This window comes from Malurus melanocephalus, unplaced genomic scaffold (assembly GCF_030028575.1).
Source record: "Malurus melanocephalus ecotype Western Australia unplaced genomic scaffold, MMel_1.1 scaffold_2, whole genome shotgun sequence".
Lineage (NCBI taxonomy): Eukaryota > Metazoa > Chordata > Aves > Passeriformes > Maluridae > Malurus > Malurus melanocephalus.
The window spans coordinates 7139324-7164719 of record NW_026623234.1 but is presented as its reverse complement, the minus strand read 5'-3'; the positions used below and the strand labels follow the sequence as shown (position 1 = coordinate 7164719).

Sequence of the window (25396 nt, the reverse complement as noted above, 5' to 3'; positions counted from 1 at the left end):
ACACACTTTGAAGTCAGGCTTGAATAGACCACTTAAATATCACAGTGTTGCATCACAGAGAACTAAAGATGTCATGCTTCCCTGGCTAAAATGCTCTCCCTGTATCTATGCAGCATAGCTCTCATGCAGTGGATAAAGCTAAATGTCCTTTGCCCAGTATTAGAGAAGTTGTAGCTGGGTGGTGTACTGAAGATTAAGTGAGTGCCTCTTGGATCTGATCTTGAAAGACAGAGATCACTTGTGGTTTTCTGTCCTTTTTTTCCCTTTATGACTTTTGTAAACTTTACTGTTGTGGASTTTGTACAAATTAGTTTTATTTGCTTTTTGACTTAGTCTTGAATTAAGGGTTCTTTTCCCATAACTGGAAAACTTGAGATAATTCTATTTCTATKTAACCCATATTAGTGGAGCATCCTTATGGTTCCTTTGGGGCTTCCAGAAGTTAAGGGTGTATTTTTGTGGAGGCAGCTGTGCAGAGACATGCAAGGTTGTACAAGGACCTTTATGGGAAAGGGACCTCCATGGGAAAGGGACCTCCTGGCAGTTGATACCAGGCAGGATCCTTGGAATCAGCAGATCAAAGTACCTGAATTCTGTAGATCCAAAGGAGTATGATACAGGAATTTGTAGCACTGTTTCTGAACCCCTTCTTCTTTGTCATATTTTTAATTTAAAATTATCTTTGAATAATTTAATTTAGAAGATCAACCTTGAATTCACAGTGCATAGGGGAAAAACTTAGGGCAAGGGCTTTAAGTTAGAAGAGACAGTAGTTTACACCYGGCTCCTGATAAACTGCAGTTCTGTGCTGCACAACACTGAGGCATTTTAAGAGTATTACAATTTGAGCATCAAAATATCTCAAAACTGTGTGTGCACTTTTTTCAGTTGTTACTCCCTTTGGATGAACTGTTTGTTTCTGATTTGGGTCAAGGTTTTTGTTCCTACTGAAATCTAAATCAGACTGGCTGCTCTCTGGTAAGGTGGCTGTTCTCACAGTTGGAATCAATGATCTTAGAGGTCTTTTATGACCTAAATGGTTGTAAAAGACCTGAATGTGATTTTAAGCTGTAGATCTTCAGTCAGACTCAGTGTGCAACTTATCTGTGGGTATGCTGTCACTGAAAAATGAGCAACTAAGTCAGTATAGCACCTACGTTTTTGCTCCTTTGGCCCATTAAAGGTCTTGAATTATCAGCCATAACTTTCCCTATGGAGCTTACATTTAATTAATACTTTGGTGTTTTTTTCCCCCAGGTGATTCACCGCTGGGTGCCTTGCAGCAGAGATCCAAGTAGTCGGTCACATATAGATAAAACCATCCTGCTGGTTCAAATTGAAGATAAATATGTTGCTGTTGTTGAAACTGGAGTCCTTGAACTTGGGGCTGAAGTGTAAATCTCTTTGAGACTGAAACTTCCCCTTCTCCAATGGCTCAGAAGAGAGAAGGGTCCAGAAGAAGCAGCTCCCAGGACATGAAACTTTGGTCCGGTTGTAGGAAAGGACTTGAAACACAGATTTGTCTAAGTCCCTTTCCCCAAATAAACAAGTGTAAGAAATTTTTTAAGTTGTTAGCTGCTGAAGAAACACTTGCATGAAGGATAGATTTGTTGAGACATATCTTTTTGTTTATAAATTTTGTTATGCATTGCGTAATGCTTTAAATCAACAAACTTTTCAGTTCTAAGATCAGAGCACCTCATATTTTTCTAATTGTTTTGCCAAAAATTGCCATGTCTTGTCACAGAGTGTGTGGAATTCATCCACCTTATTTTAAGAAATTGACTACAAACCTTCAGTTTGGTGAAACAGTGTAAGGGTTTCAGGTGTGGCAAGAAGAGACTGAACAGATGTATAGATTCTTATTCCTTATGAGCTAAACATTAATGAGAACTGCACTAATTTTTTTACAGCAATGCACTAAAAACAACCCTGAGATTGCTGAGAACATTTATTTATATATATAAATATAAGTATATAAAATACCATTATTTAAATTGCCTTTGGGATTAATCCCCTCCCTCTCCATATACATGTTGATGGTAAGGGCTGTGCCATGGGTTTGGTTCAATGTTCTGTATTTCGTACAAGTGCATTTGCTGCATCCTCTTCACAATAAATGGTAAAATAACAAATGTGTAGAAAAGCACCTGAGTATCCCTGTACTACATCAGACTTTATTGTGGTGGCAGTGGTACCTCAAACCTGTACAACAYGTCTAGCTTTAAAGTGGGCCCCAGTATGACTTTGCATCTGTCCTCCTTTCACTAGCCATAGCTCCTTTGCTTCTTTACACCCAGAGCTGGCTGTGTTGTTTCATTGGCTCTTCTCTGGCAGACACGGTGGTTTTAGTTTTGTAGTGGGAGGTTCAGGTCCATGATTACTTCACGGATGCTTGAAGGTTTTTTTTATTCCAATTTAAAAAGAAAAAACTGCAACAATAAAACTCCAAGCAAAACAAAGAACCCAACAGAACTTGACTTCTACTTTTAACAATCTTTTATAGAAGGCACAGCCCTAAACTTGTATCACTTKTACCACCATGCCTTTTCTTTCCCTTTAGTCTTCATTCTTTTCTATGACTTGAATTTTATTTTCTGTGATTATATATTCTATGTAAGTGTAATTTGAGTATTTATAACTGTGAAGTTGAATTATTCATGTGTTACATATCCTAGGTTTTATTGTATTTTTTTAAAAGTGTGTATTCAGGGAAACAAGTAACTCAGAACTATCATGGGAGTGTGAGAGGGAAACTGGTTTGTTCTTGACTTGCAGTTCCTGTGACTCACTTTTCTTAATCCATAAGAAAAAAATGTACCTGTTGTGATTGTTTCCTGTTTCTGACCTGTAATTATATAGGACTCTGTGGGTAAATTGCATACAGTTCTAGCTTTTGGGAGCAGCCATCTTCTTCCCAGTCACCTCCACTTATTTATGTGTTGTAACCAGAAGAAACTTCTGATGTACCCCAGAGGTTATTGTAATTAATTCTCTGACATCAGAGAAACATTGTCCATTATGTACCTAATGTAAGAGTGTAATTATATGGTATAAGAAAAAAAGGAAGAAAAAGGAAGAAACAGCTACCTAAGGAACACTGGTATCCCAGCTCAAGTCAGTGTATACCATCTAGCCATGAAAGGGTAAGTCTGTGTGCCTGGTAGCTACTCAATTCCAGTTACTGTTCCCAGTGAATGATTCTGGGATCTTGCTTGCATCATATACTATGCAAACTTGAAATGCTGTGCATCTTACAGTTGCATATTACTATTTGGTTTATTTATATGCAGTCCCATTTAACCATCGTATAAATGCACAGTTCTGGATCTGCCATCCTTAAAACTGTGGAAGAGCAAAATTATTTATCATATGTACACATTATAGAGTTGTTGAATTCATCTCCTGCATATGTGAAAATGTAGTACAGTAGATGAAACTTCTGTAGCAGTCTGGTAATGCTGCTATCAGGAATGAAAAAAATGTGTAARTTTTGAATTGAAGGCCTTCTAGTTAAGGTTTTATTCTATGTCCTTCAGGCAAATACCCCTTTAATTAATTAACCCTCTGGGTTTTCTGCATCACTAGGAGCATTGGTTCATTTAAAAAGGTAGATGTTTCATTGAAAATAAGTCCCCCATTTGACATCAGTTGCACAGGAGTTTAGGCTTTTTTTTTTCCCTTGGACTGAAGCCTTGAGGTAAACAAATGACTAAAACCCAAAATATATCATTTTAGGGTTTTTTTTTGTTTTTGTTTTGGTTTATTTTAAACTTGACTGAAACAACTTTCAGTATGTTTACCCTRACTGAACAATCTCACTCTTTGGGGCAAGGTAAGGACACTGTCCATTGCTGGTTATAGACATGATAGGAATTAATGGCTCGTTAATGTGGAAATTTTAGAGCATATGTGTATCTGCATGGAATTAGATCAGTGAACAGCAGACAAAGAAAGAGACTTTTTTTTTTAAAGGGCAAAGAGAATTTACAAATACTTGTATTTTTCATAAATTGTAAGATTTTTGKTGTGCTGCCTTCAGGAGATAGATTTTTTATATGGCTAGTTAACAGGTTAACACTTCCTTTCAGATACTCAGCTGACATCTGTTGTGAAGCCATTCACATAGTGCTCATACCTATTCCAGATCTGTTCAACAGAAGCCACCTAGTTGAAATTTTCTTCTTCCCTAAGGCTTTAGAAAATTAACTCTTTAAAATTTTTCCTGAACTCATTAAGATTTTTGTATGTTGGTTTGTACAGAGTTTGTCTTGGATTTCCAGTGTGCACTGTGACAAAAATGTTTGTTTTGTTCTAATTCAGAATAACACAGAATGAACTAGGTTGGAAAAGATCTTTGGAGTCCAGCCTATGACCAAACACCATCTTGTCAACTAGACCCTGTCACTGAGTGCCACATCGCCTTCAGGGAAAGTGACTCCACCACCTCCCGGGCCAGCCCATTCCAATGCCCAGTCACACTCTGTGTAAAGAACTTTTTCCCAATGTCCAGCCTAAACTTCCCCTGGTGCAGCTTAAGGCTGTGTCCTCTCATCCTGTCACTGGTTGTCTGGGAGAGGAGACCAATCCCCACCAGGCTGCATCCTCCTTACAGGGAGTTGTGGAGAATGCTGGGGTTCCCCATGAACCTCCTYCAGGCTGAACAACCCCAGCTCCCTCAGCCTCTTCAGGATTTGTGCCCCGGACCCTCCACCAGCCTTGTTGCCCTTGTCTGGATATGTTTGAGCATCTCAATGTCCTTCCTAAACTGAGGGGACCTCAGAACTGGACACAGCACTCAAGGTGCTGCCTCCCCAGTGCTCAGTACCGGGGGACAATCACTGCCCTGGTCCTGCTGGCCACACTGTTCCTGATACAGGCCAGGATGCCACTGGCCTTCTTGGCCATGTGGACACACTCCCCACAGGATAAATCTGTCTGTGGAAGCCTGTGTTCTAGATGGAGATAATTTAATCTTTTATTTTCTTGGCCTTTGTCTTGGTGTGTAATATTTTTCTCCTGTTTTAAGGATGGAAAAGATGGATATTTTCAAATTAATCCTGTCAGTCCAAATTGGTCTTAACCATAGAGCAGATTTTTTTAGATCTTTCTGGACTTTCAGAAAAAAACCCTATAGACGATTGCTTTTACTCTGTCCACTTGCATTGTGATGYTCTCTTGCCATAAGAACATTCCAGTTAAGTCCAATCCCACTGTTGTAAGCTTCGGGTGGATCCCAGTCTATTTTCTTTCTCTCAGATTCCTTTGGAGGTGGTATCTATGTGTACATATGTAAGAACTTCTCCCTAAAACACTCAGTTGCAGAAAAAGGCTTGAAAACACCACTAATCAGATTGTTTGTTAGTAAAAATGGGTACTACCTGATTTTTAAAAACCTCCTCCTATTTCACTTCCCTATCAAATCTTTTAAAATGTTCTGATTAAAGCAAACAAAATYCTAGAGCTGTGTATGTGACACCACTCATGACACCTGGACTTCTGTGCTACTTGCAGTGTTTGATACTGCATGGATCCATCACTGGATGGATTCTGGARATCTCTCATGGTCAGGCATRTGTGGGATGGTTCTAAGTTGTGGGAAGATGATGGTGATGGTTATTTTTGAGGTAATTCCATGTACGCTGAATGGTCCTACCCACTTTGCCTCAGACATCTGGCAKGTTTCGGAGTGGTCATTACGTTTTCTGGTCAAGAGTGCAGTTACCACTAGTCATTCCTCATCCCATATTCACAATGCCTTTGTGAACTGAAGAACTCTTTGAGAAGCCTGGAGTGACTGGTGAGGTGGCAGATGATGACTTGTGGCACTTGTGTCCATGCCTTTGGCAAGAGGCCGTAAAGCTTTGGATTTAGGCAAGGAGGGGGCAAGAGATACCTTATGCCTGAATCAGCTTTCGCTGATAATACACACATCACCATGCARCCTAGGAGTGTAGATAGCAAAGACACTGCTTTAATGATCTTTCTTAATTACAGAACTTTCCATTCACAAAATGGAGCTGGATAAATTGAATTTCTTATCGTTAACAGTATTATTCAACTTATATTGGATTTGGGGTTGTACCACCACAGGTTTTATGTACTTAATTTTATTAAGGAATTTTATACCTATTATATAGGCATCTATTGTTTTCTTGTCTGGCTTGCTATTTGATAATATAATGCAGTACATTCAGTGGCGCTGCACTCTTTCAGAAATTATACTGGTAATTCCTGGTGCCTTAGTAAAAAAGTGGGTACATAACACCTTGGTGGAAGGTAAAGCATGTGACTTGTTTCACCCCAGCATGATATGCGTATTTCTAAAATGGTGATTAAGATGGCTGCCCCAAAAGATTTTGGGAGTATACCTACATCACTTGGTCATAAGCATTTGAATATGAGCAATTTTTATGACTTCTGGTATGTACAGTTTGAATAGATAATCCCAGTACACTTAGGCCACAACTTTGAAAGATGGCAATCAAATMGCTGGGTATGTAACTACTTACACAGATGCCCCCAAAAGCTTGACAATAGCTGCTGGTTAGGAAATGGAGAGAGGGGAGTAGAGCATTAATGAGTGGATGGCTTTGGTTTTTAATGGACAATGAAAATATATATTGCCTCTACCAGCAAACGGTTACCTTGCCAGGGATAGGGATATATGTACCTGCGTGTCTGTGAGTGTGTATGTGTCTGCGTGTGTTACTGGAAACAGCCTGTAAATATTGTAGCTGTTCAAAATGGAAAAGGCAGAGAGTTTTTTTGCAACATGTTGCAGCAAAAGGACAGTATTGACAGTGGAGAAACACTGAGAAATAAAAAAAAAACTTTTTTTCACTTGTTGTCATTTATTGCACAATTACATTCTCATAAGATGTCCTTTTCACAAATTTGATATAACGACTTCTAAGTTTACTCAAATTATCCTTTAATGAAAGATTCTCTTGATGAAAAATTCTCTTGTAGCTATGCAAAGAATAACATTCCTGTTTTACTGCCAGCATCATCCCTSTTTTCATGCTTTTACATATATAAGTGCAGCATGCCCTCTCTTCTGCAGTTAAAACRATTTGCCTTGAAGCATTTTCTCTGTGATTTACCTTCTCTTGAATGTTTTTGAAGGCCAGAACACTCTTGTACTGTCTTTGTGTTTAGTAACTTTTCATATTTCATACTTCGCAGGGAAATACCTTACCTGGTGTGGTTTAATTGGCCATTTCTAATTTTCTGCTGTCCTTGTTCTGATAGCCAGATGCAGCATTGGGTGAAGTCCTGATGACCAGTGTGCTTACATGAAGTATTTTGTGACAGAGTTAATTATACTAGTTTAAAAATACTCAGCTGCTGTCCATTCTCTCAAATTTCTTCATGTTCACACAGAGACAATATCATCTTGCCCCTTGGAGTCTGAAAAACCATTTCTACCATAAACAAGGCTGTTTGGACAGCTCTGCCTCTTTAAAGATTGGATGTTTTCTTTACCTAAACAAAGTATCTGCAACTTTTCTACTGTTTGCCTGTGAGAGTTGCCTCATAGCTGCTTCTGGCCACAATTTAAGAATGAGAGGAGAATGCAAGTAAGAACACTTGCCTTAAGGAAGAACAACTTTTTTTTTTTTTTTTTAAACATAAGCAAGTCAGTCTCAGTGAAAAGATCAAAAGTTCTGTAACTGTAGTGTTTATCAGAAGCAGTTGAGCTTTCAGCTGGCAGTATCAAAAAAGGACAAGCAGCACTTCAAGACTGATTTGGGTGTGTCAAAGGGTAAGATTTTTGCTGTAGTCCACTGTTTCTTGCTGTCAGCCACAGGCCTGCAGTGGGTAAAAGCTGGGGGAATGGTGCCCTGGTTAGTGGTTGGAGGCTATTTCCAAGTGTAGTTTGGCCTAAGRAAAATCCAGTTCACATATTCAACGAATCTATCCCTGTGAGCCCATGTAGGACCCGGGAGCAGGGTCTTCTACCTCACCYACCTGCTGTGTGTGAGTGTAATGCCTATTGCAGGGCTTCCTTCCTTGTGTGCTAAAGATGGTTCTCTATCGTATTTTTAACTGGCCTTCCTCTGACCCATAACTCGTATAGAAAGATGATACTTGGGTTCCGGCACTTTTTAGAGCTCCTTGGTTCCATCAGTTACGTGAATCATCAGAAGCTGGTGTGGGTTTCCTTCCGAGCTGCCGCGGCAGAACACCGTGTGCTGGTGGGGCGCCGCTGCTCTCACGGCTCGCCGAGCTGCCGGTGCGAAACCGCGGGGCCCGAGCGCTGCTCTCCCGCCTGGAGCTGCTCCTGCGAGCGGCGGCCGGGCAGCCTCCCGGGGGCCGTGCCTTGTCCTGAGGGGCCGTGCCTTGTCCTGAGGGGCCGCGCGGCGTCCTGAGGGGCTGTGCCTTGTCCTAAGGGGCTGTGCCGCGTCCCGGGGGCTGTGTCTTGTCCTGAGGGGCTGTGCCGCGTCCCGGGGGCTGTGCCGCGTCCCGGGGGCTGTGCCGCGTCCTGAGGGGCTGTGTCGAGTCCTAAGGGGCTGTGTCGAGTCCCGACGGGCTGTGCCGAGTCCCGGGGGCTGTGCCGCGTCCCGGGGGCTGTGCCTTGTCCTGAGGGGCTGTGCCGCGTCCCGGGGGCTGTGCCTTGTCCTAAGGGGCTGTGCCGCGTTCACCGGCGCGGGCAGTGAGCGGGCGGGCGGGCGCGGCCGGCAGGGGCCGCCAGAGGCGGGCGGGGTTCGGTGTGTGGGAGCGGAGCTGCGCGGGAGCGGGCCCGGCGGGCTCTGGGCCTGTGCGTGCAGCGAGCCTGTGTGAGCAGCCCCTGCCTTTCCCCCCGCTCCTCTGCTSCGGCCTTGCCTTTGGATTGTGCTTCCAGTGATGACTCTTTAACCCCCACTCTCTCCACAGGCATCCAGCTCTTCCCGTTAAACCGAGCGGTGAGTCTGCGCTGCTGGGCCGCCCCRGGACCTTGCGCGGCCCCGTGTCCTTCCCTCTGCGCCTTATTTCGATATGTGTATTAAGTTATCACAAAGAAAGGAAGACATTCACCTACCCCCTTAATTATTTCCTTTCACTGACCGTGATCCCATGTCCAGGGGAGTAAGAAGAAGAGGAGAACAAATAGCAAGACAAAGGACGACAAAGATACTGGGAGAAAGACACATGAGGAAAGAGGCCACTTTTGTCTTTCTAGAAACCAAAACAGATGGAGTGACCAGCTCCAATATAATTTTTCAGCTTCTTGCTAGTAGTCCTACTATGTCAAAGTGAACCAGAGGTGAATTCCCCAAAAGTGCAAATTAATTTTGAATGCAATTCTGATTTAGCAGACATCAATCTTGGAAACTACTAAAAAAGTTGTAATGGGCCCCTTTCTTTACTCAGTGTATTGTATATATTATGGTGCATCATCACCCTCAGGCAAAATTACAAATTAAGCCTTGGTTAAAGGGCACAGTGCTCTTGCTCCTTTGTGATATTGGGAATGAAATGTTTGCTGTTTCCACATGTGGTTCTTGGGAATGCATGTCTAACTCCTGCAACCCAAATGTGTATCCATACTGCAGCTGCATGTGCTGTATCCACCTCCCCACTCTTCTGCTTGTCCTGACCACAGTGCCTGCCAGCCCGTTTGCCTGCTGCCAGCTCAAAGGGAGCCACATCTGAACTCTGACATACCTTTTTTTTTCCCAGTTTGGCGTGATGTAGGGTGCATTAGGGCTAAGGAAGCCAGCACCYATAAGAAGAGACAGCCCTAACATCATATGAAAGTGCCTCTGCTGGTGATATTTGAGTCAAATGGGCACCCTCTGCATGGACAGGTCTTCCATCTATTGTGTGAACCCTCCAGCCCAGGTAARGATTAGATGCCACCTGGGAGCTTGTGCCTGGATAACTTGTGCTGGTTTGGTATCTGCATGGGGGAGCATCACAGGATGGCTTGGGTTGGAAGGCACCTTCAAAGATTATCAGTCCAACACCCCTTCCACAAGTTGCTCAGAGCTCCATCCAGCCTGGCACTGAACATTGCCAGGGATGGGGCATCTGCAGCTTCTCTAGGTAACCTCTTCCAGTCCTTCACCACCCTTATAGTAAAGAATTTTTTTCCTAGTATCGAATCTAAACCTATCCTTCTTTAGCTTAAAATTGCTGTTCTTTGGTCTTTCACTAGGGGCCTTGGTAAAATGTCTTTCTCATAAGCCCACTTAATACACTGAAAGATGAGGTGGCAGTTGGGTGTGAGAAACTGGGAGCTCTAGACATCAGAAACAACATTACCTACTGCAAAGCCATTTAACAATTAACGCTGCTGTCAAATAACCAAGCGGGACCCACCTGAAGGGTGATTCAGTGAAAGCCCTGTACATCAGGGCCGAGTCTCGCCATCCCTTCATTCTTGCAGTTGCAGCAGGTGTTGGAGCACTTTGGAAGCTCTGTGTGTGTGCCGGGCGATCCCTGCGAGCCCCCAGCCGCTCCATGGCTCCATGGCCTCRCGTTGTGCGGCCCCTCGTGCATAATGAGAGCAGGAAGTGACCCGTGTGATGAGTAATTGCTTGGAGCGCAGCACTGGCCGCTATTATGAGTTCATCTGTACGTGATGTTGCACTGCATGGCTCCCTAACTATTTTCAACRCAATTGATTTTCATTATGGAAAACACACTCCCTGAAGGAGATGGCAGCGGTGATGAGCRGTGTCACAGTGGAGCAGGGCTTCATATTGGGCACAAAATGCACCATGGAAATACGTATCAGTGTCAAGTTTGGGGGAATTGGTGCTTTTTCCACTGCTRTTCCAAGCCCAAAAACCCATGCTCACCCTTCCCTGTGGCCAAGAAACTGTCAGCACTAGGGGAAAAAGGAAGGAGGGGATCAGCCCCTTGCCTCTCTCACCCCTGGCTACTGCAGCTCATCAGGGGAGGGAGCAGGTAGGTCCCCCTGAGCTCACGGTCACCCCTGATCCCCCTACTGCGGGAAGAGGGTGAATGCTGTGCTGCTGCCCCTGTGAGCCCTTGGCATGGACATGTCTGGAAATCTGTACGGGGATCATCCTCCCATTGCTGTATCAGGTTTCGGAGGCACGCCATGACTTACTGCTAAGGTATTCTCTTTTTTATTAAGTAGTTAGCAGTGGCTGTACTAGAGATTAGTGGAGAATGACAGGGAAAAAACCCAAACCTTACAGATTACTTTTACAGTCAGGTTTGGTGTACCAGTCCTCCTACGCCTGCATTTCTCTCCCAACAGGAGCCAAATTGCACAGCTTTATGTAACCAGCTATTTAAAGAGTGCCTTGAAGGAAGGCAAAAACACCACCTACCCCCCACCCCCGGCACCCTCACCCCCAGCACCCCCTGCCCTCTTCCAGGTGTGTGGGCTGCCCATGGCCTGGCTGCCCCTGCAAAGGCACCTGCAGCCTGAGTGCTGCTGCTTAAACATGCCCAAATGCCCTCTCCATGCCTGATGTGCATCCAGATGCCCAAGGTACATCTGTCCCTGTCTGTGCCTCGGGAAACTGCCTCTAGCTCTAGTGTGTCATTGGATGAGGTGTTTCTGTGGTCGGGGGGTGGGAGTAGAGAATGAGGGGAGGGAGTTTACACCATGCAAAACATAAACTGGGCAATGTGTTCAAGCCCAGAGTCTTTGCTTGCCCCTCTGTAGAATGCATTTTGGGCAGGGTGAGCAGTCATTCAGCCCTGTGACCATGACCAGACCTTTCAGAGTAGTGCAGGGGCAGTTCTGGRCTTGCTGAAGTGCTCCCAGGACCTCCTATTCTGTATGTGTGTGCATATATATCTACACAGACACTCATTTCTGAAACGAAGGCTGTCTTACAGAGCTGTGACCTGGGATGTCTGCAGCAAACTGGGCATCACACAGAGATTTAGGCATAAAGCACRTGGGTTGCATGAGCAGGAAGCTGGAAGAAAGCTCTGGCTGTAGCTCAGTGTTCATCCCGAGCCCACCTTGGGGATTTGCTACAGAGCGCTCACACCTGTGCTGCAAATGCCTATTCATTTTCATCCTGAAAATGTTTTACAAACAATGCCTGAGGACAAGCATGGCTTTACTGGGTCTCTCTCTCTCATTCATTAACATGCAGATGTTCAGCTTACCTAAACTGTTCTCTAAAYTTTTCCTCACAGTCCTAAATGACACTTGGGAGGATGCAAAGGGCAGCAGTGAGGGGAGCTGTGCCTTCATAGTGCACATAATTCCAAAACAGTAATGTAAAATACATAATTGCTTGAGCAAGAACTGCTTAAAATGTGAATTCTAACTCAGCTGGCAGCTCCTCTAACAGGGGCCAAGGATGCTGTGGGAGAAGGTGTCTGTACAGAGGTTGAAACTGAGCAGCRAGGCACGGGGTGCAGGATTGCTGTCAAAACTCTGCTGCTATGGTGACTTTTGGTTAAATTTAATTGTTTCCACCTCCCTTTTCATGCCTTCTCATAGATGAAAACAGTTTTATCCACCTCATGAGAGAGAAGTGTTGTGGGAGGCAATTTACRTATATTTATRTATATATAAAAATATGTCATGCTATAAAGGTTTTTCTAATATGGATGCTGATARAGACTTCAGATTTTTCTCATTTTTGGGGGGAGGCACAATTTATGAATTAACTCAGTCATCACTGAGCTAGAAGCCAGCCAGGAAAACAGATCAACCCCATGAGCACTGCCATTCCCAAGGAAAATCCAGACTGCAGTTGTAGCCCCTTTCCTTACAGTAGCAGAGCCACAGCTCTGAGGTGGGGGGCTTTGCAGCACTTCACAGGGGTCAGAAGAAAAGCCTTTGGAGTGATATAAACATGCCATATGCCCATGTAAGTCTGGTTGCCTTTGACAGGAAAAGGGAAAATACCTGGGAGAAATAACTTCTGTGAATAATACCTGCCCAGGGAAAGGGGAGCTGCTCACGCTGTTTTCACCACAGGAGCACTGTGTCTCGTGAACTCTTTGCTGTGGGCCTCCTTCCCTGTATCACTGCTTCTTATTTTGCCTGCACCTTGCTTATTGTACTTTGCCATAAGCTACATTCCGCTCACAGATCTGGTCTTTTGTTCGTACACCTCCTTATACAGTATGGCCTTTGAACACTTATGGTAACATGATTATTTTAGGGCATTGACAGCTGTTCAGACTTCCTTTATAGTATTGTTTAGATCCTTTTTCTTCAAATGTGAAAGTACTGCTATTGCAGGCTGTGCTGGTAATGCAGACTGAAGCCAGTTTATTTTAATATGTATGAGATTTTTTCTTATGCAATATGGGAACCTTTCTGAAGTCGAAATGAGTCATTACTCCCTCATAAACCCGCTGCAGACGGTCTCCTCCACTGGCAGAAGCTCAGAGCCTTCTCCGTGTTATGCCACTTGCAAAGAAATGGCTCTGTGTCTCTCTCTGTTTTTCTTCCTCTCCCCCTGCTGCCCCTGGCTTTTCACAGTAATTGCCATTCTCCTCCATTGCCACAAGTACAGGGAGAACTACAGGAAATTATACTGCTAATTAAGCTATGGAAGAGAATACAAAAGCCCTAAACTATAAATACTCCATCTGTRTTAAAAACCAGTGACATGTATTATCCTTGCTGGTTGGAAGCCAGCACAGCCAGGGAGGTAGGCAGAGACTTTGGGAGCAGGCAGTGCAGGCAGCACGCTGTCAGAGAGCCTCTCCTGCCCCCAGACTCAAGTCACAGCATTGCTGCAGCAAGAAATCAGGATCACAAGCAAAGCCACGATTCCACGTTATCCAGCTTTTCTAAATACAAGCGGCACCAAAATACAGGTGATGCCTGTCAGGATTTTTATATACCACCAAGCWTAGAGCAACAGTTTCTAGCAGCAGCGTCGTCTGTGGTGATGGGATGAAGCCCAAAGGTCGCTCGTAGCCTCTGCAGCAGCTCCCCCAATGAAGGTGTGCGCTGGTGCTTTAGTGCACCCCAGCCCCCTGCACCCCCTCACAGACCCGCTGCTGCTGCCTGGAGCATCGCCCASGGTTCAGCCTGCTGGTGCCTGGAGCAGCTGTCTGGTGCCTGCCTCATCCACACCCAGTGCCTGCAGGTCCTGCCAGCTGGTGGGGCTACAGGGCCTTCCAGAAGGATGACTCCTCAGGAATTCCTTGAGTGTGGAACAGGTACCTTGGCTGGGTGCCATTCATTCCCTCTGAACACCTACTTCCTGCCTGGTGCTACCATGTCATGATGTACCTGCGTGAATCTGTTCTTTGTGTCATTGGCCAAGTTCCTGCCTGTAAAATCCTGAATTTTGTGCAGAGGCATTAAAACCACTTGGTGTTAATTTGGTACTGAGGCAAGTGGCTGAAGAGGTAGAGCGAGTGCTGGGAGTGGTTCCTGCAGCTGAGCAGCCTTGGCAAGGTTTGCTTTCTGCTACTGCACCCACAGGCTGCACCCTGGCTATGAGGTTTTTCTTTACAGCCAAACCAAGTTAGGTTTGGAGCAATCCACACTTTTTTGGTTTTGATGGAATTTAAGATGTTCCCATTCTTCACAGGCAAGAGATTTAAGAAAAATACCCAATATTCAGAAAAAAAAAAAATAAAAGACCTTGATACTGGGCGATGCTGTGTATGCACAAAACTTATGTTTTCTAGGTCATTGAAATGGCTTAAATAAGCACTTAGAGGAGCTGAGGTGTGATCCACAAAAGTACTTACACAATACTACTGGTCACTACAAATAATTCAGTTCAAAATCTCAGTCCTCAAGACCCGTGCCAAGATGCTGAGTTGACGCAAGTGAAGAACTTCATGCCCATTAACCAGAGCTGCAGGAGGTACTGGTAGCACTCCTTGGCCCTAAAATGGTGCAGCCAGCACAAGATCAATTAGCTARAACACCTGATTGCTTTTCAGACAGGGGGCAATGGCGATGCACCCTCATATGAGCTTGTGCACAACTGGACATTGATTTGGTAAATCATTCTGTTCRAGTCAGTTTCTCAAAACCAAAATTACACTAAAAGCTACAAGCAAAAGGACATTTTTCCCAATTCAAGCACTTACAGAAATAAAACTGTGCTTTCCTCCTTAACTTTGACAGTTGGTGCCTATTTGTTACAATGGTAGTTCATTACTTAATTATATCTCTTTGGCCCATGTCTCTTGCCTAATGTGCTTCATGTTGTGCAGTGAATGAAAGAGAGTTTTGGGCAGCCCATCCTGTCTAGAGAGTGAGGCCCTTTGGGACAATAATGCCATAAACAGCTTCATTGTTATGTGTGTATGCTAAAGACAGACCAAAATGTTTCAAGCTGGTTTCATCTCACCTCTGTTCAGCACCAAAAAGAAATTTGCHCCTTGGAACTGATATGATCCAAGAGCTCTCTGCTCCCTTCTCTCTGCCATGGCTCCAAGTCAAGAGGTCCTCCTGCTCCCAGCTTCTGCTCCCCTGGGACTTAAGGAGGTTGCTTCTGCCAGCTCAGGGGGCTGAGCCAGCTCATAGGCCTGCCAGGGCTGGTGTCAATGCAGGGAGGGAAAAGTGGGACTTCTTGGCAGCAAGCTGTTAGATCAATGCAAGCCATAAATAGTATCAACCACCCTTTCTAAGGAACAAGTGCATTGCTCCAGGAAAAGTGCCCTGGTCCTGCTGGACACACCATTGTCCACCACATCCATCAGCACCCCAAAGTCCTCCTCCCCGGGGTTACTCTCAAAACCTTCCCCCCCACCCAGCCTGTATTGATACTGGGGACCATCCCAGTCCAAGTGCAGGACTTTGCACTTAACCTTATTCAACCTCATTGAACCTCATGAGGTTCACATGGGCCCACCTCTTGAGCTTATCCGGGTCCCTTTGGATGCCATCCTGCCCCTCAGGCATCATCCTCTGTACCTTCCCACCAATGAAATTTCGTTGGATATGCATTTGCTGAGCCCTGTGTACTTGGTTGCCATGACCCTCTAGTACTTCTGGAATATTCCTATTATTTCCTTAGTGTTGTGCTGTAGCATACTTTATCTTTTRATTTGATGGCTTGTAAATGAGTTTTAACTAAGTTGAATAGAAGGATGGGTGTTCAGTCTCATGGCAGCCTCCATGCTCAGGGTGCCTCCATTTTCAGTACAAGCCTTTCTTGTGATTTCTCTCTTTGAGAAGCTCCCAGCTATGCTGTGGAAGGATGAACAAGCCCTCACCTGCCCCACGCAATTCCACCTTGGTAGATGAAGCTTGTTAACTATTTCCCTGCTTTTCTTTGCATRTCTTAGAGAAACTACATTCTTCTACAAAAACAAATGTGCTTCCTGAGGGTAGGGAAATATACTTTCTARAGCAAATCCTTTACATGCTGGAGGGAAAACTAAGGGCTTGCTAATGCAATTGTTAAAGCTTTCTCCTCTCTCTGGAGTAGCAGAGCACCAGTAGCTCAAGCTCCAACCCATGATGAACTCAATGCTGAACAGAAAGCATGTCAACATGAGCAAATTCATGAGTCAGAGCCTTGCCTGGCAGTTCTCTGCAAGYCAATTTGATGGACCCTGCATCTTGACAGCCACCAGCAGGCAGGGAGATGAGAATCTTCCAAATCTCATTCTCTTAGAGAAGGGGCTTTTGGCTGCCGGGTAACACAGCTGGTCTTGCGAGGCACAGGGTTTTAGTCCAGGCTGAATAGATGTCAGGACTGGATCCCGCATGTTGTCTGTGCAGCGAGACATCACATTTTTATTGATAGAGTCAGAGATTTTTGGGGCTTTTTTTCCCCCATTCGATCTCTGGTTGATTAAGAGTCCATGAGACACACACTAGGAGAAAGAATTATGGCAACACAGAAAGCTGTCCGTTTGTTCCTGTGCAATTTTCAGATGCACCCATGCTCTGTTAACTAACTTGTGTCAGCAATGCTGCATCTGCATACACATCTGCATACATGCCTGTATGTGCATACATATTGCATAAAGTGCTTATATTGCAAGGCAAAGGTTGGAAAAAATGTGCTTCTTGTGCAGGAGGATCCTTATACTGTTCTGCTAAAGGAGAAAGTAGATTTGCATGAGCTTGGACATGTAGTTGTATTAGGATTTGTAAATCATTTATGTGCGTTTTGTCAATTTAAACTAAATGCTGCAGCTAATACCTTCCAGAGAAAGTCATTAGGCTTCATAAGGCTAACTCAAACATGATGTAAGCATAATGGAAGCTGTACATCAAAAGAATAAGGACTCTGTTCCCTCAGATTGGGCTGTAAATTGGACTTACGCAAGCRTGCATGTTTCATGTAAAGGGAAGATTTAAATCCATTCAAATGTCTTTGTTCCAGGTAGCARGTCTTTTAAAAGGTCATTTATCCTTGTTGTCATGTTTTGTACTAAAACAAAATGCCAGTGAGTAAGAAAAACAGAGGCCATTTAGACATGTCAGGTATGAACAACTCTAATGTCTAAGTCTGTAAGTCTGTCAGTCTGGGCATTAGAGGTTTCTCTTTCCCTTGCTCCAAGGTGACAGCTTGTTTAGAAGGTTGGGCTAATGTCTTCCACGTGGATAAATGCTGAAAGTGTCATTTCACAGCTGTGCTCTCCTGAGAGCTGAGATTGGGAAGGGATGATTTATTTCCACCTGTAAAATTCCTAGGTTTGCTAACTGAGATTATGCTTCTGCTCACTGATAACTGAAATACTTATGCCACTTGTGGGTGAGATAATGATGTAACCACATATACCTGKGTGATTCATATTTCAAATCATATGAAAATCCTTTTGAAAACTCCAAAGAGTAACTTGTCAGGCTGATACTCACCGCAGGTCTCTTAGACGCTGCTGCCAAGGGCTGGATCAAATGCTGGTGACAATTTCTGTTAAATKAATGTTCACAGCATGTTAATACCAAGAAAAAAGGCAAGCATTTGGCATTAAATCTTTTGGGAAAAGAATGGCACGATTAGATAGGAAGGGGTGGTAATGTGCTGGTATAATCTATGCCACAAGGTGCAGTGAGAAATGCAAGACTGGAGCCTATATATTCATTGCTCCTCACAGGCAATCCGCTGGAGCTGCACTAGCACAGCCCAGGATGAGGCATCCCAAGGGCTGCAGGGCACCAGTGAGAGCAGCAGTGCMGGGCTGTCATTGCAGGGCCAGCTTCACCCCACACATTATTTTTCACAGGAATAGCAGGAAATGCTCTGTTCTCCTTGCAAAGAGCAATGAAGGTTGCATCTAGAGAGCTTTTATCATAAGCTTATCATCAAGCCTCCCACCCAATTTAAGTTTCTCCCACAAAATGACAAATYTGTGAGTTGACAGGGATGTTATCCTGAGATTTTACAAAGCAATTACTGAAATTTGGAAATGGTTTGTTCTCTGGATGACATTGTTAAAATGCATTGACCTTCATGACAATCTTGCTGATGAACCAGAAAGAGGCAGGAAGCAGGCAAAAGTGCAGCATTCCTGCAAAGCTGGCCAGTTTTTGTGTCAGATATACTTCCTTTATTTCTCTAAAGTGGTGCAAGGAAATAGACTTTATTTTTTTTACTGGTTTAGATACCCATCCATCACCTGAATTTTTCTTGATATCATTGCACTGCTCTGGGGGGCATCTGGCATCTGTTTATTTGTGTGCTGAGAGCTTGCTTCAGTGAACTGCTGATGGAAGAGTTCAGCATTTCTCTGCTCATCAGAGCTGGTTTATTTGTTTAATCAGCAACTCTGTGCTCTTGCTTGTCTGCACCCTGTGAAGCCGAGACTGTGCCTCCACATCAGTATTAGAAGAGGATTACACTGCAATTCAGCTTGATCTTTCCATTCAACATGCAGCTATGCTTACTTTTTCATTTGTGTTAGGCCAGACCATCACGTTGCAACAGAGCTACATCAGTTTATGTGGGTGAGGGGCTCTGCAAATGCTGTGTGCTTCAAAGTGCTGCCAAAATAATCCCCTGTTAGATTAATTGGCCACAACACTCAATGATCAAAGCAATCACTCTCAGGTAAGGCTGTGAAGAGAATAGGAGGAAGCCATCCTGACCGCACCATTTCTTGAAGGAATATCATCTGTGTTTCTTTGCCTTGCTGACCTCTTTGGGGCAAGCACTCACTCCTGGAAACTTGTTTTTGTAATGACAGAAAGTTGGATAGGGAGTGTAAAAAGATTTACTGCCTGCCCCCCATTGCTTGCTTGGTGTATTTTTCAGAAGTCATAGGAGGAGGTGATGGTGAAGAAGAGTGTTAAGACAGGATGAAGAAAGAGATCTGTTGCTACTAGTGAGGGTCCATTTTTAGTGGGTTTGTAGCAGACATATTAAAATACATACATTTAAAAAGCCAGTGCCTACTGTTTTGTCTTTGTAGAGAAACAGGAAGAAAATTACCTTCAAGAAGAACTTGAATGCAGAATTCTTAAAGGTTCAGAGAGGTTATTTCAGACAGGACTGGTAATGCCATGCAACCATAATGGATCCAACCTTCTAGACGAAAATAAGTAGATCAGGCCACTTGAATGAATATAGAAAGGTTGACAGAATAAGTAGAAATAAGTCAAAGAAGGCTGAAGCCCTTGTGGCTTCATGGATGTCCAGGACTTCCTATGGCCATCCTGTGGCCATGGGTGTCAAGGACAACAGGAAAGATACATCAATAACAAAAGGAAAACTAAAGATAACATGGGCCTGTTGGTTAATGCAGGGTGGATCCTGGTAACAGAGGCACTGAATGCCTTCTTTGCACTGGTCTTCACTGACAAGACCAGCCATCAGGAGTCCTTGACCTGGGAGCCCAGGGTAAAGGAATATTGGAAGGCTTTCCCTTGGTTGAAGAGGATTGGGTTAGAGGACATCCACAAGTCCATGGGCCCAGACAGGATGCGTCTACAAGTGCTAAGAGAGCTGGCAGATACCATGCTAGACCACTCCATAATCTCTGAAAGGTTGTGGCAATCAGGAGAGGTGTCTGAAGGACTGGAAGAAAGTAAATGTCATCTCAGTCTTCAAAAAGGGAAGAAGAACACAGGGACAACAGGCAATGGGCAGAAATTAATGCATGGGAGGTTCCAGCGGAAAAGCTTCTTCACTGTGTGGGTGAGGGTGCATTGGAACAGTTGCCTGGAGAGGTTGTGGAATCTCCCTCACTGGAGATATTCAAGAACCACCTGGATGCAATCCTGTGCCATGTACTCTAGGATGACCCTGCTTGAGCAGTAAGGTTGGACCGAATGATCCACTGTGGTCCCTTCCATCCTGACCCATTCTGTGACTGAAATTCTTTGTGCTTCGTTAACAGTTCTTGCATAGCTTTTTGATGTCTGATCATTTGTGCCAATATTTTACTAATTCATTTTGCTCCTAATTGAGGCTTTCTATTGTCCTAGAGGAAGGCTAGGGGACATGGTGTGAGTAACAGGCAGATCCACAGGGTTTTCTGTATTCATGAGGCTCCATTTCCATGAAGAGGAACTGGAAATCCTTTTCACCAGGGGTTAATGTATGAGGCTCAGAGTGGATGAAGTTTGTATGCTCTTTCTAATAAGCGCTGCTTTTCTTTGCCTAGACACTTAAACCCCCTGAATTAGAGTGCTGCCTGAAGGGACAGGTATTATGTAAAGAGCTGCCAAAGCCTTTGTGTGCCAGTGGGAAGCCCCTCATTATCACAAGAGGATCTAAATGGAAAGGTGACATTCAAAAGACCATTAAGATAAAAGCCAGGATAAATTTCCTTCCAATCTCACTTAATATAAACTTTTGTTTAAAATCCCCTTTCCTGAGAGAATGTGTGATTTGATATACACAGCTTATTCCTTAATTGGGTACAGTCAGCTGCTTCAGAAAGCGATCGCTTAGCCAGGAGAGGTAATGAGATTAATTGCAGAGGTAATAAGRATGCCAATATATATGACAAAGATGTATTTCTAATCTTCCAGCCATGAAAGCCAAGTGGAAAACACAGTACCAGCTACTTCCAGATGGTTTTCCAGAACAAGCACAGATCTGGTATGGACAAAAGTGCCTCTACTGCATAAACCAGGTTTCCTCATGCATAGTTTTGTGGAATTTAAGGAAATTGAAATGAAGGGTGTTTATGGTGATTTTTTTTTTGTTCTGTTTGCTTGTCCTCTGAACTCCCTTCAAGACTGTTGCCTACAGTGTACTCTCCAAGGCTCTTTGTAACCTCGTTTTGAATRAAGCATGAAACTGGGGTCTGTCCTTTCTGCCTGAAAACTATCCCATAATTTCAGCATTCTCCTGCTTGGCCAGGGCATGTAGCTGAGAAATGTTTCAGTTTTGTCCCATTTTCCCTGTTACAACTGTGTGACTTCTCCCAGGAAAATACATATGAGTGTGTGTGCGTGTGCCTGGTTCTCTCTTCTGAGCATTAACCAGATTGCAACATGAGCCTGAGACATGAGACTTGGAAGTGTGGATTGAGGAAAAAGTGATGACTATAACTGTTAATAGTTACCATTTGTCAAGCATAAAATATACTTGACTTTTGCCAGTCCTTTCGCTGTAAAGCCAGTGATTCTGTTAGCCCGGCTGGTCCCTAGGAGCTCCTGCTGATCAAAGTTATCCTGCAGCTTTGGGATGACTCTGGCCAAGATCTCAAGACCCAGACTAGTATCTAGCAATGCTCCTCCTGTGAAAACAGATAATGGCAGCAGCACAAATCTAACTTGCTGTGTCTTTTCCATCCCATCAGGTACTACCCATGTGCAAGTCTCAGTATTAGCAGAAATAGGCAGTAAATGGATTTCCTAATTTGCTGAAGTCATATCTCTAAGTATCACTTGGCTGTATGTTGGTGTGTTGGTGCTGGACAGCTGGGCTATGTAGTTCCCAGCTGTTGGTGAAGGAAGGGCATGAAATGAGTAGGTCACTTCTGTTGTGTGCCAGTTCAAAGCTGCCTGCTGTTTCAGAAGACAGGCTGTTTCAACAATTTCCTTTATCCCTGAGGGTTGTCTCTTCAGCTTGCAATGGTGGATTAGTGATCACCAAACCTGCAACAGGTACTGAGCCAGACCACAGTGTATCTCATCATGCCTTCCATCGGATGCTGCAGTGAGCAGTTGCAGCGAGCTGCCCTCGACCTTCCTTCCCACCCAGCTTGGCTCACCACCATGTTAAGGCTGACTAAAACTCAGCACTGGCTGAGAAGCTTTGCAAAGGAGCTGTTTTAGCCTTTGGGAATTTAAATTCTTRCATCAAATTCTCACAATCGTGGGCTTTGATTTTGCTGACCACACTTCAGTGAAGTTCCTGCTTCTGTGCATGACTAATGTTTAGCCCAGATGGGAGAGGTTTGTCTTCAGAGGGATTTGAGCAAGAGGCTTTAGATGAAGTAAACCTGTCCCATGCACTGTCATGTTATCAGGGTTACTCTGGGGAAGGTAGAGGAGGTGACTTTGGGTTTTGTAGGAAATTAGTGGTACCCAGCTCAACCCTGACTCTCCCATTGCCAAAAGAGTGCAGCTTTTTTTCATCATCTTCTGTGATAAATTGCCTAATTTATTCTGGCTCCAGAAAATATTAATGACGCATCTCTTTTACAAGGCGAAGTAATAAAGTAATTTTAAATTTCTCTCTTACCCATGCTTTATTTCAGAATTTTGTTTTGTGTTTGATTTTTCTGGATTTATCACAGAGGTCAAAAGCAGTATCAATCCTCATGTTTTTTCCTGTTCTTCATAGATTTGTCTGGCAAACTGTCCTAAAATTGCCAGGACTGGTAGTAGATACCGGCATAGCTCTCTGCTACCTGTTATTCTGTGAAGACTTTTGGTTTCCTGCTTGGTAACAATCATGCTAACAGCCAGCTCCAAGGAGTTGAGGATGAAAATAGCCTGAGTCTGCCTTCCTGCTGGACCTGARTTGTTTTCTCACATTCACTCACCATTGCTTTGTCCAACTGAATTTTAAATGTATCAAGCAGTAGAGTTTCTGTCACATTACTTTTCAGAGATTATTTTGCTTATCTCWCTGCCAAGAATTTCTTCCTCAAACTCCACATTTTGCCTTCCTGTCTTACCCTTGAATCTAATTCTATCCTGGTGTATTTTGCTAATATTTAAATCCTCCCAGGTCTTTCCTGTCATCAGGTTATTGCTACAAGCAATAACCCCCTTGAGCCTTAGTCTTCTGTTTGTGAGCGATTCAAGTTTTGCCAACAGCTTAGGAGACAACACTACCACAAATCTTCAAACCTGCCTCATAGGCAGAGTGGTGGAAATGATTCTTTGGATCACCAGTAAAAAAAAAAAAAAAAAAAAAAAAAAAAAAAAAAAAAAAAAAAAAAAAAAAAAAACCCCAAAAAACCCCTGAAAAATGTCAGTACAGAGAAATTTGCTTCCTTTTGAGAAATAACATACGTAATCGATGTTACTTTTGATGAGAAATGGCAAAATAAAGCTACTTTGTTTTTATCCATTYGCTTAGACCTTCTTTGCAATCAGTCATTGCATTCTGTTTAGTTTGTTCATCTACCTCCACTAACTTACAGCTACATTAGATAATGAAAGGTGCTTAGCCAGGCAGATCTTTAAATGCTTGCAGCACCCAAAAATAAGAAGGTTAATAGTCCAAATGCTCTAGCATTTGAAGATGCTTATGGCATGAAAGCTTTCTTCTGCATTTTTATTGTTTTAGAASACACAGTTGATAACTGTAAATGCTTTGAGGTCACAGTTTTGGGCTTTTGGCATGTGTTAAAAGACATGCCTGCTGTGGTGCATGTGCCTTGTTTCTTGGGGCAGGGTTGAAGAGCGCCGGGGCTCTCAGGATCTGGAAGTTCCTATTGACTGCTCACTGCAGTAGCTGGTTGARAGAGTGGGTCTTTACCTACGAAGCTGCTTTTTCAAACAGAAGSCCCTGAACTGCTGCAGGGGAAGAGCAGAGGACTTGGGGGTATTTAAAAGGTCATCTTCCATGACTGATTGTGGTACATCACCAGTTACTGTCTGCATGGTGACAGATTCCTTTTGTCACTGACTGTTCACCCTTCAGAATCTGTGATCTGCTTTTCTCTATCAGAACACTTTTCCTTCTGCAACCCTCTCAGTCTTTCTATSACTTTCCAACTAGGATACCCACACTCTTGACAAACCATGACCTTGTACATTACAGAGATACCTGCTTTGGGAAAATCTGCAAATGAGGATACTGGCACATGGATTAGATTACAAGGGTCAGGGATCAAACAGAGTGCTGTTGACTGGAAATATGCAAGGTGAGGGAAGCGCAAGGCAAGCAAATACCTCTCACTTTGTGGGGTGTTCAGCTGCCACTTCAACATGCATATACTCATGGCCAGAAGGCCCTGGCTTAGGAGCTGCCATGTATTTTGGTAACACAGCTGTTTATATAGCCTAAGTCATCCATTATTCCTTTCTATTCTGGTATTTCTTTATATCTGGAGAGGTTTTTGAATTGGGCTACTCCCTGAATAACAGATAAAAAAAAAAGAGAAAAAAACCAAAACAAAATCTTTAGCAAGGCTGAATAATTTATATTTTGCACATATTTACAGACAGTCCAAAGCTTTTTTTGTAATATTTCAAGTGCTTAAAGAAAACAACACGTGACTTATTTGGCATCAGATGAATATGTTAGGAAACCATCCATGTAAATCTGTAGYCTAGCCTTTATCCCCCAAGGCAGGTCTTCTGGATGCTGCCCATCTGCCTGACTTGAGCTCAACAGCAGTTGCCAGGGCTGGGAAGAAATCAGATATTCCTGCAGGACTCTGGCAAGGGGAGTATTGGGGCTGGGAGCTTGCAGTCATGATCGACTGATCRCAGAAAAGGAGCAGAAGACATGGAGTCTAACATGCCTGTGACCCATCAGAAAGCAGTATAAAGTTGGAGACAGAGATGAAATTACTTCCAGTGAATGAACCACTGCAGGGCCTGGATGTGAACTAAACACTTTTGGACCTTGGTCTTAAGACTTCCCAGCAACAGAAGATTGCCTAAAAGGCAGTTTCCCCAGAATATAGGATAAGCAGTCTAACAAATGTACATGTGCCTCAGCAAAATGAATTTTAAATGAATCTACCATGTAGAGTTGCAAGCTCAGTAGATTCAAGGAGCATGTGATAAGGTGGAATATATTTGGGTCTCAATAAAACATTKAAAGAGAGTTCATCAAAGATGATTCAAATTGCCTTGGCTCTTCCATAGACATTGCCATTTTTAAAACTGCCCAAGGTGCCACTAATAAAGGATAGCTGGCAGCAAGGTATCAGTGGAGAGCACAAGGGAATTGGGAAGCAATGATGAGATATGCAATGTTAAATAGTCTGCAATCTATATTCAGAAAAATCCCCATGAAGGAACCAAATGAGGGAATAGGCATTACTGGRATGCTTTTCCTAGAGAGTACTGGACAGGGAGGAGCTGTAGGCTTAGGGAAAGGAAAGGTGGTTAGAAACAATATGGTGAAATTTGGGGAAAATGCAAAATTATCTCAAAATATGGCTACTT

The 25396-nt window shown here is 43.6% G+C and overlaps 1 protein-coding gene and 1 long non-coding RNA gene across 9 annotated transcripts in view; both read left to right on the top strand.

Moving 5' to 3' along the window:
• The window catches only part of PCNX1 (pecanex 1), an 89971-nt gene extending 83128 nt beyond the window's left edge, over positions 1-6843 (top strand). For all 8 annotated transcript variants that reach the window (XM_057366819.1, XM_057366775.1, XM_057366800.1 and 5 more), the window contains one exon: positions 1258-6843. In XM_057366819.1, coding sequence (XP_057222802.1) covers positions 1258-1398 — 141 coding nt within the window. In that variant the 3' untranslated portion in view covers positions 1399-6843. The remainder of the gene's footprint in view (positions 1-1257) is intronic.
• A 1879-nt stretch (positions 6844-8722) lies between these two features.
• LOC130572358 (uncharacterized) lies at positions 8723-20987 on the top strand. Its single transcript, XR_008965211.1, has 3 exons — positions 8723-8909; positions 9667-9828; positions 20843-20987. It is a non-coding gene; the product is annotated as an uncharacterized LOC130572358 (long non-coding RNA).
• Positions 20988-25396: the final 4409 nt, after the last annotated feature.